At 42.0% G+C, this 16700-nt stretch overlaps 1 protein-coding gene across 1 annotated transcript; it reads right to left on the reverse strand.

The window, feature by feature from the left end:
• Positions 1 to 14138: 14138 nt before the first annotated feature.
• Positions 14139 to 15657, reverse strand: LOC120548455. The gene is made up of 5 exons (XM_039784720.1): positions 15070 to 15657; positions 14827 to 14965; positions 14434 to 14695; positions 14244 to 14336; positions 14139 to 14153 (listed from the first exon to the last, which is right to left on the reverse strand). The coding sequence occupies exons 1-5, from the start codon at positions 15413 to 15415 to the stop codon at positions 14139 to 14141; spliced, it is 855 nt and encodes a 284-aa protein (XP_039640654.1). The 5' UTR covers positions 15416 to 15657.
• Between the last annotated feature and the right edge of the window lie 1043 nt (positions 15658 to 16700).

Raw genomic sequence — 16700 nt, forward strand, 5'->3', positions numbered from 1 at the left:
GGAGTAAATGTAACTCGTTACTACCCACCTCTGGTAAGATTATATTCTAAAATGCGACCGATGACCGGTCTAGCCCTAAAAAGGCCAGACTTAATCTGACTCCAATTCTATGGTCACTGCGCTCTGAATAGTGTTCGTTTACTGGTAGATCAGAGAAAATAGACTCAGGATTCAAAATAAGACTCAATATTCGTCCAGTTAAAGTTAATAACAAGCTTTAGTGAATGATATTGCAAAATACAATAAACTTGTGCACAAGGATCAGATTACTTCAAGACAAAATAGCCTATCGCTACAACCTAGCAAACAGACAGAGATTCCCCCAGCATCTGATGCCGGCTAACCCAGAACCCTCACTTTTTATCCATTTTCTCTGCTTCATCCGTGGTGCTGTTATCAGTTGGACGTAGTCCCGATTTTCTGGCTGCAGCCGGCTCCTTAACGATATGTAACACACCGTATGAAAACATGACCTTGACTCAGCTCAAAAGAGACAAGTGGCTATTGTTGGATCGTAACACCTGTTTGTTTTTAATCTCCTGCAAACTTAAGGAGTTTTCATGAGAGCCAGGTCATTCCCATACTTTGTGTCACAAATCGCGCTTGCAAAACACTGACCATTGTTGCTTCTCCCTGTTCATCTGGGAAAGGAATCCTCCTTTTGGTTAAAGTTTTAATTATCTTTGTTGAGCAAATGCTGCATCTTCAATTTGAATAAGTCGTATCACTTCCCAAGACCAGATGGCTTCCTCGTGGCCCAGAAGAACAGAGAGAGAGAATGTCAGGTCATGAAATCTGAGGCCTTACACTATACTCTTAACAAAATAATCCTACATGTCTGACCAGCCTGGTCTCACAGAATTCTGTGAAATGATCACAAACTGTTAACACTGCATTTCGTGGTGGTGGCACGGAGTGCGTGAAAATTCTGCGTGGCCTTCAGGTAAACACAACGCCAATGTAAAGTCAATGAGAAGATGACGTTGCATTAAGAGCGACTATGGTAGTTTTGGGACCATGCAGTGGGTTAAAACTGATTTTAAACCAAAAGGACACAGCCTCAGAACATCTGCCTCTGAAAGACAAAAGACCATGTGGTCGTTTCTGAACAAAGAAAAGGCCTGCATGTAGACTTTGCAGCCCTAGAGGGTTGGTTCAACTGGCCAAAAACTCACACCTTCAAGAACACTCTGATCTGCCATTGGTTCCTGGGACCATACAACAGCATGGAGCCAGGTCAGGGGACCTGATCTATAAATAGCCTGAGCACCCAAAAATCCATTGTCTTCCGTTTGCAACCCAGTTGCTGAAAGGATGCACGCAGGCATCTGTTTTAAATAGCTTCATCTTCCCGAAAAGTGAACTATTTCGGAGTTCAGGTGAGCACCATTGGACTCTGTGAAGCTGACCAGTATTTCAAATCTGTATTTCGTCACGCCCCCTATTCCTCGCACTGTCTCTCTCTCACACACACACACACACACACACACACACACACACACACACACACACACACACACACACACACACACAGACACAAAATCTCACCACATGCTGGTTTGTTTTTGCTTTTGTTGTAGTTTTGTAAAAGGGTATATAGGTTTGATGATTGAAGGATTATTGATTGTCCATTGATCATTTTGAAGTTAATAAATTCTACTATACTTTAAATAGTTGTCTGTGATTGATTTGTGTATTTGTTGTAATAATTGCTGGTTGAACACAGGTAGTGCTCGAATTCACCCCTCTTGGTTCCTTTAAAGAATACCAGATAGATTAACCACGTTAATTAAGATCTGTATTTTAAAGGGAACACCACCTAATGAAATAAAGTTTCACAGCTCGGTTATTGGCCCCTGAGTTCAGGGTGGTGCCCCGTTTTGATTGTTTGTCAATTTGGTGGAGTTATTAATACGCACATTCATAACTTTATTAATATTGATAAAACATCTTTGATAATTCGTCAAAAATTGAATCTGAACCCCTCCCAATTCCCAACAGTAGTGAGTAGTATGAAAGCTGAAAATCTGCTTAGGGAGGTTGGTTGGGGTGGTGGATGGGTCAAACAACACAGGACTTTGACCCAGGAGATCGGGGATCGTGTCCCGCGTGTCGCGTTTCCTAAACCCAACCGTCGCTTTCTTCTTTTACTAAACCCAACTGTCCCGTTGTTCTTTTACTAAACTCTACTGTCCCGTTGTTCTTTTACTAAACTCTACTGTCCCGTTGTTCTTTTACTTAACCCAACTGTCCCGTTCATAAGCCCACCCACGAACTTTTCCTTAACTTACAGGGCTGTGTTCATTTCATTTTCAATGACCTGGTTAATATTGGTGCACATACTGTAACTACTTAGACTAACCAACATTGCCCTCTAGCGGCGTGCTGTCGTATTTCGGCAGGCAGTCTGTTTTCAGCACAACACCGGATTTCCAGCATATGACTATTTTAGAAAATAATTTATAATTAAAAAGTCCACATGGGATTTGTATTTGATGTGATTTGTATTTGATGTGCTGGGTCTAACCAATCATTGTACTTCCACCTACCGATGAAACAAGTTCTAGCCAATCAGATGCAAAGTAGGTCGGTTCTTTGCTGAAAAGCAAGTCTGCGGTGTGGTTGCCTCTGTAACACGGCTAAAAAAAATGGATGCAAAGTTTATCAAACTTGGAGCATATAGATACAGCTTTATTTGAGAAAGGAGTTAAAAATATATGGCGCCGGGCATAAATAGAGGACAAGAGGAAAAGAGGAAGTAAAAACCGTTTGGTGTGCATGTTTCGACAGAGTTCTCAAGAAACAACAAAGTAAAATAGAGTGTGCGATTATCTGGGTGCCTGCTAGTCAACTTCCTGTTTTCTGTGGTGTCTAACCAGCCTGGTCTCACAGAATTCTGTGAAATTATCACAAACTGTTAACACCGCATTTCGTGGTGGTGCTCTCAAAAAAATTATTCAAGGCCTTCTTAGAGGTGACACATTAAAATATAATTTGCTTTATTTAAATATATATATTTAAGATCATATGTATATTTAAGTGGTTTAACTAAAAATATATTAATAGCTCCACCTATGAGATTGATTTACGTTAGATCGCCTAAAAAAAGTCTCATACGGGACCGCCCTTTGCGCATGTGCGAGACTGTGCGCGCTCTTTCCGCCCATTTCTGGCTGCAACCGGCTCCAACGCCAAATTTGGAGGACGCGCTGCAAAAAAAAAAAAAGGGGAAAATCCACTACTTGGTAAGTGTTCATTTTCTGTAGTAGATTAGAAAGTATCTAACTGTCACATAACGTTAATTCTGTAATACTGACCGAAATGTGTGCAACAGAGCCGAATTTCACTCTTCAGAGTTGAAGGGAGTTGGCTGGCTAACGTTAACTTTTGGTGGTTAGCTAGTGCTAATTTTAGACTTAACGTTAGGGCCGTTACAGAGTCAACGCAACGGATACGCTATCCGGCGACCATAAAGGCTACGCATGTCACGCCCGGCCGCCATTACGTCGATGCGTAGCGAAATATGGCGTCCTAGTTTTTGATACGCGGCGCACCGGTGCGCGCCAATACTATGCGTTGTCGGTGGGGGCGACACTGCATGTATTGTAGTAGTGCCCTATATTTAAATATAGGATACTATATTGTACATTATCCAAAAATATTGAATCAACTTAGCTGAGCAAATTCATCAAACATAGGACTACTGAGTCACATTTTTCGGTATGTATCAACGTTGTGTGTGTGTGTCTATGCTGTGTGCCCTCCTCAAGAGGCTGAAATAGCGTACAGCAGGAGAGAGAGAGAGAGAGACCCAAATGTATTTATATATTTTTAAAACCTGCTAAACCATGTTTACGCGACCTTTTATTAATGTATTGGTCAGTGCTACCCAATCGTAGTACACCGTACTGGTGGGGAAACATGCCAGCATCTGATAAAAAGAAGTCAGCCATCCAGCTGCTCCCTGACAAGAGCCACTCTCCGGGAGGGTCTGGCTCTGCCGACCGAACACCGTGGAGCACTCTGCTACCCCCTGTTGCGTGGGCGGTGTATTGCATTTCACGCATCGTCCATGACGCTTGCGTCCACTTGCGTCCACTTGCGTCCACTGTTTAGACTATGAAAGGGAGCGCGTCGCTCGCGTTGCTTGTTCGCGTTGCTTGTTCGCGTTGCTTGTTCGCGTTGACTCTGTAACGGCCCTTACTGTTTATTGACATAGCGTTCAGGGCTCTCAAGTTTTGAAGACAGGCAAGAGTGACACCTCCCCCCCCCCCCTCCCCAAAAAAAAAAGATCATAGATTGGTGGCGGGTTGGACAAGTCGCAGGAATAGGGGTGTTTCATTAATATTATTATTATTAGTGTTTTTGTTGTTATTATTAATAATTGCTCAGATTTACACAAGAAAAGATTTGACACATGGCACTGACAATTCAACCAAATACAAAGTAAAAAAAAAAAATTGAGCATTAAACTCTACATTTCCTGCATTCTGGTGAATTTGTATGCACCTATTTATACCTTTTTCTGAATCAATTTATGCTGGAAATCTTTATGTAAAGGTAAACATAGATTAAAATCCAAATATAAAAACATAATGGAATATATGGCAGTTAGGCTCAGGCATTCTGTATTGCTTTCATCTATTTATTCTCCTGTAGGTCGACTTTTCTAATTATATCTGAGTCAGCACACATGTAGCCTTTAGGCATCATTTACTCTTCCCTTTTGCATCTTTTGTTGAGGAAGTAACCTCCTTAAATGTGCATATGACTATTATTCACGTCAATGATACATTAATTCATTTTAATGAATTAATAAACCCCTGGACTGTAATATAACATTTGTTAGAGCAAGATTTCTGCTCATGTTCAAAACGTTGTGCACATTCAAAATATCTCTTTTATCTGAGTTTTGGAGGAGTCGTGATACTTTGAGAAAAATAAAGTTATAATAGTCATTAAAGCTGCGAGCAGCGATGGACGGGCCCTCGCGCCTCGGCGCGCGTCGGGGTTACTGGCGGACTCCGCTCCTTGCGACCGTGCATTCGCGCGGCACTCAGGTCAAACCATCACCAATGAAGAAAGAAGTCTCTGCTGAGTTCAATGACACCTCACACAAGACTCTACCTTAAACGGTTCAAATGTTATGCAAGGGGGCGTGGCCTGAGTAAGTGGGCGTGGTCATATTATAGGGGCCGGCTCAGTATCACATGTAGACCACACATTCTGAGTTTCATGCAAATCGGATGATGTTTGTCATATAAGGCGCATTTCCTCTTGCCAGCGGGGGGCGCTATGACCGAAAGTCAATTTTGACCTGTAGGTGTCCTCAGGCCTGGACCCTTGTCCAAAGTGAGAAATTTCGGGCAGATACGACAACGTGCACTCAAGTTACAACAACTTCTTTGTTCATCGCTAAACACTCAAAATGGCCGCCACGCCACGCCCACACCGTCTGACGAAAAGTTTTTCTTTTAATAAGTTTTCATCGTTAAGGTGTTGGGATGGTACAGACCAAGTTTGAAGTCCATCGGATGAAATCTCTAGGAGGAGTTCGTTAAAGTATAGCAGCTTGACTTTTAGGCCTACTTCCTGTTGCCACTAGGGGGCGCTATGACTTTAAGTAAATATCGGCCTTTATTTGTCCTCAGGGTTGGACTCTTATGAATCCTGAAAAGTTTCGAGGTAATCGGACAACGTACAATCGAGTTACACCCACTTCCTGTTTCGGCGGCGAAACGCACAAAATGGCCGCCCCGCCACGGCCACGCCCTATGATGAAAAGTTTTTCTTTTAACAACTTTTCATCTTTAACATCTTAAGATGGCACAGACCGAGTTTGAAGTTGATCGGATGAAATCTCTAGGAGGAGTTCGTTAAAGTACGACATGTGGAAATGGCCAAAATCGCACTAATTTCGAACTTTGAAATAGAAATGGCGGACTTCCTGTTGGGTTTAGGGTATGGCTCTAATGAAGTTTTTTGTACATCTTGACATGATACATATGTGTACCAAGTTTCGTGAGTCTACGTTAAACGCACTGCAGGGGCTCAATTTTCTTAACTTTGTAGGGGGCGCTAGCGAGCCATTTTTGTGCGCCTATTCCCGAAACCCTTAAAATACGTACATTTTCACCAGACTTGATGCGACCGCCAAATTTGGTGAGTTTTTGAATATATTAAGCCCCTCAAAAAGCCAATTCATTTGACGGGAAAATAATAGAAGAAACAATAATAATTCCTTCAGTTTCGAAACAAGTCTCGCGAAACCTCGAGGGTAAGTGGCGCTCCACCAAAGTGGAAGAATCCCGTCTGGATTGGCAAGAAAGTCTCAAAACCTATAGGAAGGCCTTAAGAAAAGCCAGATCAGACTATTACTCTTCACTAATAGAAGAAAATAAGAACAACCCAAGGTTTCTTTTCAGCACTGTAGCCAGGCTGACAGACAGTCATAGCTCTACTGAGCAATCTATTCCTCTAGCTCTGAGTAGTGATGACTTCATGAGCTTCTTCAATGATAAAATTATAACAATTAGAGATAAAATTAATCACCTTTTGCCCTCAACTTCTAACAGTTCATCTTTAAATACAGGACCGCTAGAACGAACGACTAATCCGGACATATACTTAAACTGCTTTTATCCTATAGACCTTCAACAATTAATGTTAAAGATATCCTCAGCTAAGCCATCTACCTGTCTCTTGGACCCCATCCCAACGAGGCTACTCAAAGAAGCGTTACCCGTGGTAAACACTTCACTACTAGATATGATCAATATGTCCTTATTAACAGGTTATGTACCGCAGTCATTTAAAAATAGCTGTGATAAAACCTCTTCTGAAAAAAGACGCCCTGGATCCTGAGGTCTTAGCAAACTATAGACCTATATCTAACCTTCCCTTTCTATCCAAGATCCTTGAGAAGGTGGTTGCTAATCAGTTATGTGATTTTCTACATAGCAACAGTTTATTTGATGATTTTCAATCAGGATTTAGAAAGAATCATAGCACAGAGACGGCACTGGTGAAAATTACTAACGACCTTCTAACAGCTGCAGACAAAGGACTTGTCTCCATTCTTGTTTTACTAGATCTTAGTGCTGCTTTTGACACTATTGATCATACAATCCTGTTACAGAGATTAGAACACTTAGCGGAAATTAAAGGAACTGCACTAAAATGGTTTAAGTCTTATTTCTCTGAGCGATCCCAATTTGTTAACATTAACGATAAACCCTCCAAGCACGCGCCAAAGTCAGCCATGGCGTTCCTCAAGGCTCAGTGCTTGGACCAATTCTATTTTCCTTATATATGCTTCCTCTAGGACATATTATTAGGAAACACTCAATTAATTATCACTGCTACGCAGACGATACCCAATTATATCTGTCAATTAAGCCAGATGAAAGTGGTCAGTTAGCAAGACTTCAAACGTGTGTTGAGGATATAAAATCCTGGATGACCCACAACTTCCTGATGTTAAACTCAGACAAAACGGAAGTTATTGTGATAGGACCAACGCGCGCCCGAACTTCGTTTCCGAAGATATAGCTACTCTGGATGGTATTGCCCTGGCCTCCAGCACTGCGGTCAGAAATTTGGGAGTTATTTTTGATCAGGATATATCCTTCAACGCCCATTTAAAACAAACCTCAAGAATAGCCTTTTTCCATCTTCGTAACATTGCCAAAATCAGGAATATCCTGTCTCAGAATGATGCTGAAAAACTAGTCCATGCATTCGTTACTTCTAGACTAGATTACTGCAATTCCTTATTATCAGGTTGTCCAAATAAGTCCCTTAAGGCTCTCCAGCTGATCCAGAATGCTGCAGCACGTGTTCTGACGAGAACTAAGAGAAGAGATCATATTTCTCCTGTATTAGCTTCTCTGCATTGGCTTCCTGTGAAGTCTAGGATCGAATTTAAAATCCTCCTCCTGACTTACAAAGCTCTAAATGGTCAAGCACCATCATACCTAGAAGAGCTCTTAGTACCTTATTGTCCCACTAGGGCACTGCGCTCCCGGAATGCGGGGCTACTTGTGGTTCCTAGAGTCTCTGGAAGTAGACTGGGGGCCAGGGCCTTCAGCTATCAGGCTCCGCTTCTATGGAACCAGCTCCCAGTCTGGGTTCGAGGGGCAGACACCGTCGCCACATTCAAGAGTAAACTGAAAACCCTCCTCTTTGACAAAGCTTATAGTTAGGGAGTGAGGAGTTGCAGCGTCCACCTAACCCGGCCCACCTGCTTCTCCTCGTAGTTAGTTATGCTATTACAATTCTAGACTGCAGGGGTTGCTGTTTCCTTCCTATGACACACTGAGCTGCTCTCTCTTCTCTACTTGTTACTTCTGTATGCATCCTGTCCCAGAATTGCTTGTTACTAATCTAGCTCTGGGGAGTTTACTCCCCAGAGTCCTTATGTTTCTTCTTCGCAGAGCTATGCTCTGTGATTCTCTGCAAATCCCGGCCGCATCCTGCTGCATCCTGCTGCATCCTACTGCATCCGCTGCATCCTGCTGCATCCGCTGCATCCGCTGCATCCTACTGCATCCGCTGCATCCGCTGCATCCTGCTGCATCCTGCTGCATCCTGCTGCATCCGCTGCATCCGCCGCATCCACCCATGCTCTGCAGCGCCACGTTTCATCCCGCAACGCCCTGCTGTGATGTTCCTATGCACAGAGTAGTCTGGATCCGGTATAGGGGACTGCACTACTCAGTATGACACGATGTGCCCTGCTATGACATGAACTTCCACGATGACCTTCGACGTCACTGTGACCTTTAATGTGACTATTATCACCACTGTTCATCACACCCCAACCGGCCCCGTCAGACACCGCCTACCAAGAGTCTGGGTCTGCCGAGGTTTCTTCCTAAAAGGGAGTTTTTCCTTGCCACTGTCGCGATAGCCACTGCTAATGCTTGCTCTTGATGGAATTACTGTAATTGTTGGGGTTTTGGAAAGTGTCTCGAGATAACTTTTGTTATGATTTGATATTATAAATAAAATTGAATTGAATTGAATTGAATTGAATTGAATAGGGCCTTCGCCGCTGTCGGCGCTCGGGCCCTAAATATATTTCAGAAAATAATCTACCTGCACCATAGTCTGCTGTGCATTACGTGATTGCTCTACTGATACGGTAGATCTCAGACCATCTGACAGACACAGAGCCCCGTTTGGGTCTCTGGTCTCTGAATGAGCGAATGTTTAGGGAAGTGTCTGTATGCTTTGCTTTTTTTTCATTGGTTGCTGCATTAAATCTTACCCAGATAAAATAGTGCTATTTTTTGATTGGCTATTGTGTAGCCCCTCTCTTTTTTTTGTTTGGCTGATAAGTGGCAGGCTCGACTTAGACATTAAAAATGAAAGCTACAAGCCGTGGCTTGGTCACGGTCTATGGGCTTGGTAGCGTTGCATTTCCCCTGACTCGTTTCCTGGTTCTATTTCTCCATAAACAACATGAAATCAAGGAGAGGGTTAACTTTTCCTGCTACAGATTTCCCACCGTGGTCAGAAAGAACAGGAGGAGACACTTTGTTTCTCTCACTATGACTCTAGAGTCGCTACTTGCTCCAAAGATAATCGCCGTCACTCTCTCACTTCTCCCTCTACCACACACTCCCCCCACACACACATGTGGCTCGACGCACACACCAGCGCACAAGCATAAACATCAGGCCACTTATGTAGACTACTGCAAGAGCTCTGCGTGGAGCCTCCGCACAACTGTAAAACAGCCAGTCGCGCTTGATTCCTGCCGGTTCCATAGTGAGAGCGGCGCAGCCAGAGAAATTTTGGGCGCTGTGGCATATTCAATTTATTATAAATAATTTTTACGCGTGAGAAATACAATGTGTGGCGGGAGTGCGTGACAAAAGACCGAAATGAGTGACTGTCACACTCAATGCGTGACACTTGAGAGCCATGAGCGCCACATTGACTGCTTTGGTTAACTTATTTGTTGCTCTTCGTCGCCGCAATATTGGACCGGGCAAAACTGGCCTGTAGACAAAGTGTGTGTGTGTGTGTGTGTGTGTGTGTGTGTGTGTGTGTGTGTGATGGCGGCGACGACAACCGTTTATCAACCACGCCCGGGCTGCACTGGGCAGCTGCGTATTTTCTGGCGTGTCATAGGGGTAGCTATGTGGCTCGGCAGGTGCAGTTAAGCCGCCTACAGTTCATCCCATGGATGTATTAAGAGAACGCGGTAAACCTGCTCTACGCTGTGCGTGTCTTATAGTTTCCTATGGGGAGAGCTGTGCAGATATCTTTGACGAAGCGCTAACTTTTGTGTCTTGCACCACTCAGAACTGCCGCCAAGCGCTGCGCTTAAAGTTAAAATTATTTCAACTTTGACCTCGTTGGTGCTGACCTTTTTAAAGGCGCAATGATGAGCTATAACTTTACTTGCTCTGTGCTTTGCCTCTGTGCTGATGGGCAGGCGGTTGGAGCAGAAGCAAAGTTTAGCTGTGAAATTGTTAGTCTGTCAGTAGGCTTACATTCAAAATGATTGTATTAATTTAACAATTTCTGCTATTCCACAATATTTAGTGTTAACAGTTTATTCTTTTTTTATTATCATTCTCCCGATTCCATCTGAGTTTTCTACATCACAGAAATCATAGGACCGTATTGTAGGTTGAAGGTGTATGTAGGTGTGCACTAAATGTGTTTGACTTTTTGCAGTTTAAGTTGTAAAGCAGCTTGTGGCAACCTCCTAGGGATGGTAAGTAAAATATTACTTGCTCAATGCTAGCACAAGCTGATTTGCATCATTGTAATTTGTTCAATGTGATATGTGCTAATTCTCTTTATTCTCCTTTTTTATTCTCCTCTTCAAGAGCAAAGGAGGAGTGAAGGGGCAGAGGATTAAGGAAGTCCTGTCTATCACAGATTTGGTTAGTTGAAATGCATATAACGTACCTTTTTTTTGGTTGGTGGTTATTGTAAGGTTTTCTTGTCCATAGATGCTTATTTAAAGGTACTCTAAGCGATGTCACGCGTTTTTTAGGCTACAACATTTTTTGTCACATATAGTAAACATCTCCTCACTATCTGCTAGCTGCCTGTCCCCGGAACACACTGTAAAAAAAACAGTCTCTGTAGACAGGGTCCACACACGGCAACAAAAATAAACTGGCCAACCTGGACCACAAAAATATAACAAACCGTGTTCCAGCGTTCAGCCAATAACCGACAAGAAGGATTTGGGGGGTTAGTTCGCTGAAGCACAGAAGGCGGATACGGGATGAGGAGGAGGGAGGAGCGAGCTAGTCTTTGTTTTGTTTGAAAATACTGTGAACATCAACAAGAATAACGTCACACAACATCGCTTAGAGCACCTTTTTTAAATACGTTTTATAAATGGCCTACTTGTATTGTGCTTTTATCCAAATACTATGTTATTTCATTCACACCAATGGCTATGTAAAACATGCAAGACAACTACAAACTTGCTTGTTGGGGGCATTTAGGGGTTAGGCGTCCTGTTTAGACTGAAATGACCCTCCTGATCTTTAGACAACCTGCTCCTTCCCTGTGCCACCATAACAACCACATTTGACTAAATTGTCATTTTTTTCACCCCTGCTTCAGTGTGACAACATCAACACCAGGAGGGAGTGTATCCTGAGAGGCCTCATCATCTACCTCAATGAAGATCCAGACACCTTCTTCAAAGAATATCTGGTAAATTCATCAATATGTTTGTCATGTAGTGTTGAACAGTTACTCCCTCTTACTTCTTCCATGGCGCACTTCATTTATAGTGACAAAGCCCTATGGTGCACCATTCCCACCAACAATATTGTAGGCGATGGGAAATTTGATATACGTACAAGCAATTAGTGTTTTTTTGTGTGTGTGTTGAGAACTGTGCATGAAGTCCACTTCTCAAGTTTCATTTCTAAATTATGTGTGTGTGTGTGTGTGTGTGTGTGTGTGTGTGTGTGTGTGTGTGTGTGTGTGTGTGTGTGTGTGTGTGTGTGTGTGTGTGTGTGTATGTGTGTGTGTGTGTGTGTGTCCATCGCCTGTGGAGCCCTGCATCACTGTGTCTGTCCCCTTATTTGTGGTGTTTTCTCTGTTTGTGGTGTTCAGGCACTTGCGACTGAGGATGCAGAAAGGGACCTAGCAACCACAGTCGTGGGGATTTATGTGATCCGAAGAGATGGGGATCAGGAGCCTGAGGACATTTGTGTTGTGATTGAAGGCATCAAAGTCCTGAGCAACTTGGGCAGTGTCATCATGGGCTTCGTCATGCTTTTTGGGCTCATTTATGTCCTTGATCTGAGTTTTCCAGACAACCTCAAATACACCTCAAGTTTTTCCAGAAGATCATAATGAATTTGGATGGGCACAAGCTGAATGCAAAGAGACAACAGCTGAAAATCAAGTTGTTTGCATAGAACTAAACCACGTGACAATCTACCTTGATGGAGGGTTTAAGACTGAGATTACTTGGGCTTGGACAAGTGTTTACACCCAGAAGGTTTGGCCATTTCACCTCTCCATTATAATTTGTTGACTCTACCTCCTTTTATAAAATATTGTGAATGTTTTTTTCTTTTGCTAGTCTTAACAGTGGTCCACAATATTTTTTTCTGTTACCAGCTATGATAACACACCAATCACCAATGGTAGTTCAAGGCAAGCAATTACAATACTTATCCAATACAGAGTTTTTGCAGTGCATTCTATACAGCTATGCAGGAGTGTCAAACTCAACTTCACTAAGGGCCAAACTGGAAAATGAGAATTGCATTAAGGGCCAACATGTATAGTTTATTGACATGCTTTTATTATTTTACATTTATATACTTGTGTTTTATCTAGTAAAAAAGTGAATGTGTTGATATTTTTGTTTGTTTAAAGATGCCCTCCAGACTTTAGTATTAAGATGCATACAAATTTGCGTGGAACAATAATTTCTGCCTTGTTTTTTATTTTATTTTTTGTAATTCAGAAAAAGTATACTTTTCACATGTAAAACCTTTTAAAGGGCAATTTACTCCTACCTCATTAGAATTTCCAGAATCTATGAATTTGCACATTTATAAAGTCTTCCTGCTGGATGCAAGATGTCCAGAGGTGCAGTAACATGCGCATGTTATTGCATGTTTTACATGCATGCAGTACTGCACACCCATGTTCAGTGTATGTGCACTTTACAGCTTCAAGTTTCTACATCACATTAATATTAATTGAATACTGGATCAGACTTGAATTCAAAATTAGTTGTGATATCACAAATCATGCCAGTAGGCCTGACCCTTAAAACTGGATTTTCACTGAGCTTGGAGAAAATTTCCATTTTCGGCAGATAAATGTGAAAACAGACTTTTGTGTCTCAAACTCGAGAAGTAGAATAGATGGCACTTCAGTGATCCACACAAGGGAAGTTCACATTATCGCAGCTATGTTTCGTGAGCTGTGGTAATATGTGAATGTCCCTTGTAGGGATCAATAAAGTTGATTCATTCTATTTTACATCACAAACACATATTTTTGAGTGGAGGGGCTCTAAGTAAAAGATGTTCAAATCTTAATTTATTTCAATAAAAAAGCGTCAACCAGGTTTGTCTCATGTGAATGTTAATGGGGGATCAAATTAATTAAATTTATTTATATATTTAATAATTTCTTTTCCAATAATTATATACATTTTGAGTTGGACAAATGTAAATAAATTTCATTTAGCTAATGTAATTATTTCATTTCAGCTGAATTTGATAAAAATTCATTAAGCTAACTCAATGACATACTGTTGTATCTATTTGATAAAAATAATGTAGGCTCACTCATTTATATTCTGTTGTATCTATTTGATCTAAATGAGTTAGGCTAACTGATTTACATTCCGTTAAATGGATCTACTTAGTTTGAGTTGCGGCTACATATATTTATTGGATGGAAATCCTGCCCACAATTTAATTGAGTTCATCCAATGAGTTATTTTTTTGAGTGTGGCACGGAATGTGTGAAAATTCTGCATGGCCTCCACGGAAAACAATGCCAATGTAAAGTCAATGAGAAGATATCTTTCAGAGGCAGATGACGTTGCATTAAGAGTGACTATGGTAGTTTTGGGACCATGCAGTGGGTTAAAACTGATTTTAAACCAAAAGGACACAGCCTCAGAACATCTGCCTCTGAAAGACAAAAGACCATGCGGTCATTTCAGAACAAAGAAAAGGCCTGCATGTAGACTTTGCAGCCTAGAGGTCACACCTAGGTGTTACCTCCACGTGGGGAGGGTTCAACTGGCCAAAAACTCTAAAAACTACAGGCTTGTAGTTCGCACCTTCAAGAACACTCTGATCTGCCATTGGTTCCTGGGACCATACAACAGCATGGAGCCAGGTCAGGGGACCTGGGCCCGTATCCCTAAAGAATTTTTGTGCAAGAAGTGTTAAATGCAAGACACAGAACACAATCTCTAAATGGTTTATTTTTTAGGTGTTCAATTTTAAGGCGGTAGTACTCCTCCTGAAGGGAAAGGACTTTTTTTTGTTGTTCAAACACATCAATTGTGAGTTGCAATCTTCTCTCCTGCAGGGATGCTGACGGAGCAGGTGCTGCGGATGGGAATGGTGTTTGATCCGCCGGGCTATCCTGAGTAGCAGCTGCAGATGGTTCAGGCGGCAATCTTGTCGGCAAACTTGATGGGCCCGGTTCTTGTGATGGCTCCATGCTACAGAAATACATAGGCCTAGTTTAATTATTGTTTTGATTAAATTAATTTAATACAATGAGCATGGATAACACATGAAATGGCTTCTGCAATGAATAAACACTGTTGATATGAATAACCCTGTGTCCTACCTTTGCTGCATTTCAAGGGCCTGCATCATTGACGTGTCAATGCCTGTTGGCAGCCCTGTGACACTGACCTCAGAGTGTCCCTGGACTTGAAAGACAGTGTCGGCCACCTGGGACAGCCGCTTTGCAGGTGGTCCACCCCCTAGAAAGAAACAGTCAATGAACACAGTACTTCGGCATGTAAATTAACTTTGCCAGCAGGAGCAAGTTGCCAGATTATGTGGTAGGCTACAGTATTTTGCTCACCTGTGAGTGAGGATTCCCGCTTGTGTGCTGCAATCTCATCTTTTGCCTTGGACTGCAGCACATACCACCTTTTCTCACAATCGTCGCCTGTCCGCACCACCAGTGGAAAAGAGGCATTGATTGTTTGGGATATTGTGTCCCAGGCGCGCCTCTTGCCTTGGCTAGTGACAGTTGGGCCAAATTTTCCTCGTAACATACCTTTATGTTCGTTCACCAACTGGGCCAGCAACAAACCTTGCTCCTCAGTCCAGTTCGGCTTGCGATTCCTTTTTTTCTCCATTTTCTGTGTTTGTAGGATATTTGTTAACAAGCCTTCATAAATAGACCAGCCAGCAATCACAGACATTGATAAAAGCTGAGCCGTGTTACCCTCGTTAAGACCACACTGAGTTGTAACGTTGCAATTTCTACTTCATTAAGGACAGCCCCTTGAGATAGGCCATCTTGTTTTCAATGGGGTCCATATGGGAGTGAAAGTACAAAATATGCCAGCTAGGATATTAATATGAGCAAATAAGACACAAATCATTATTTGAACAGGGTGTAATGAGCTTAAGTTTTCACATATTTTAGATTCTAATGTTAGGCTATAACCCCTACAGCTTACTATTAATTTTCCCGATATTTTCTTGAATGTGAAATATTATTTACAATTACAGTCTGCATAAGATTAGAGTGTATAATTATGTTTATTGATTTGAGGGTACATCCTTTGCTCATTATCACCAAAAGTTCATTTTCATCAAACTTGTAGGATCAACCAATCACGGCTTTTGAAATGATGACTCATACCTAGCAACGGGGTCAACCACACCTCCTCACTAAGATAGGATTTTCCATCCATTCTTTGCTCAGAGTTCACTGAAAATGTTCTGGAATCACTTCTAAGCTAAAACTCCTGGCAAGGAATTTTTAGGTTAAGTTAGGAGCTCTCTGAGAGGATTCTCAGAATCTTTAGGGATACGGGCCCTGATCTATAAATAGCCTGAGCACCCAAAAATCCATTGTCTTCCGTTTGCAACCCAGTTGCTGAAAGGATGCACGCAGGCATCTGCTTTAAATAGCTTCATCTTCCCGAAAAGTGAACTATTTCAGAGTTCAGGTGAGCACCATTGGACTCTGTGAAGCGGACCAGTATTTCAAATCTGTAGAAGAGAACACTGTTTCTTCACCCCCTCCCCTCCTCCTACTCTCTCTCTTTCACACACACACACACACACACACACATACACAGACACAAAATCTCACCACATGCTGGTTTGTTTTTGCTTTTGTTGTAGTTTTGTAAAAGGTTATATAGGTTTGATGATTGAAGGATTATTGATTGGCCATTGATCATTTTGAAGTTAATAAATTCTACTATACTTTAAATAGTTGTCTGTGATTGATTTGTGTATTTGTTGTAATAATTGCTGGTTGAACACAGGTAGTGCTCGAATTCACCCCTCTTGGTTCCTTTAAAGAATACCAGATAGATTAACTACGTTAATTAAGATCTGTATTTTAAAGGGAACACCACCTAATGAGAATATTTCACAGCTCGGTTATTGGCCCCTGAGTTCAGGATGGTGCCCCGTTTTGATCGTTTGTCAGTTTGGTGGAGTTATTAATACGGACATTCATTCTTTATT

This window comes from Perca fluviatilis, chromosome 19, assembly GCF_010015445.1.
Source record: "Perca fluviatilis chromosome 19, GENO_Pfluv_1.0, whole genome shotgun sequence".
In the NCBI taxonomy this organism is placed as follows: Eukaryota; Metazoa; Chordata; class Actinopteri; order Perciformes; family Percidae; genus Perca; species Perca fluviatilis.

Coding starts and splice junctions, on each gene's coding strand:
- LOC120548455 (XM_039784720.1), bottom strand. CDS start 15,415: ATGTCTGTGATTGCTGGCTGGTCTATTTATGAAGGCTTGTTAACAAAT. Junction 14,696..14,826: donor GCCCTTGAAATGCAGCAAAG/GTAGGACACAGG, acceptor GTATTTCTGTAG/CATGGAGCCATCACAAGAAC. Junction 14,337..14,433: donor ATAAACCATTTAGAGATTGT/GTTCTGTGTCTT, acceptor GTATGGTCCCAG/GAACCAATGGCAGATCAGAG.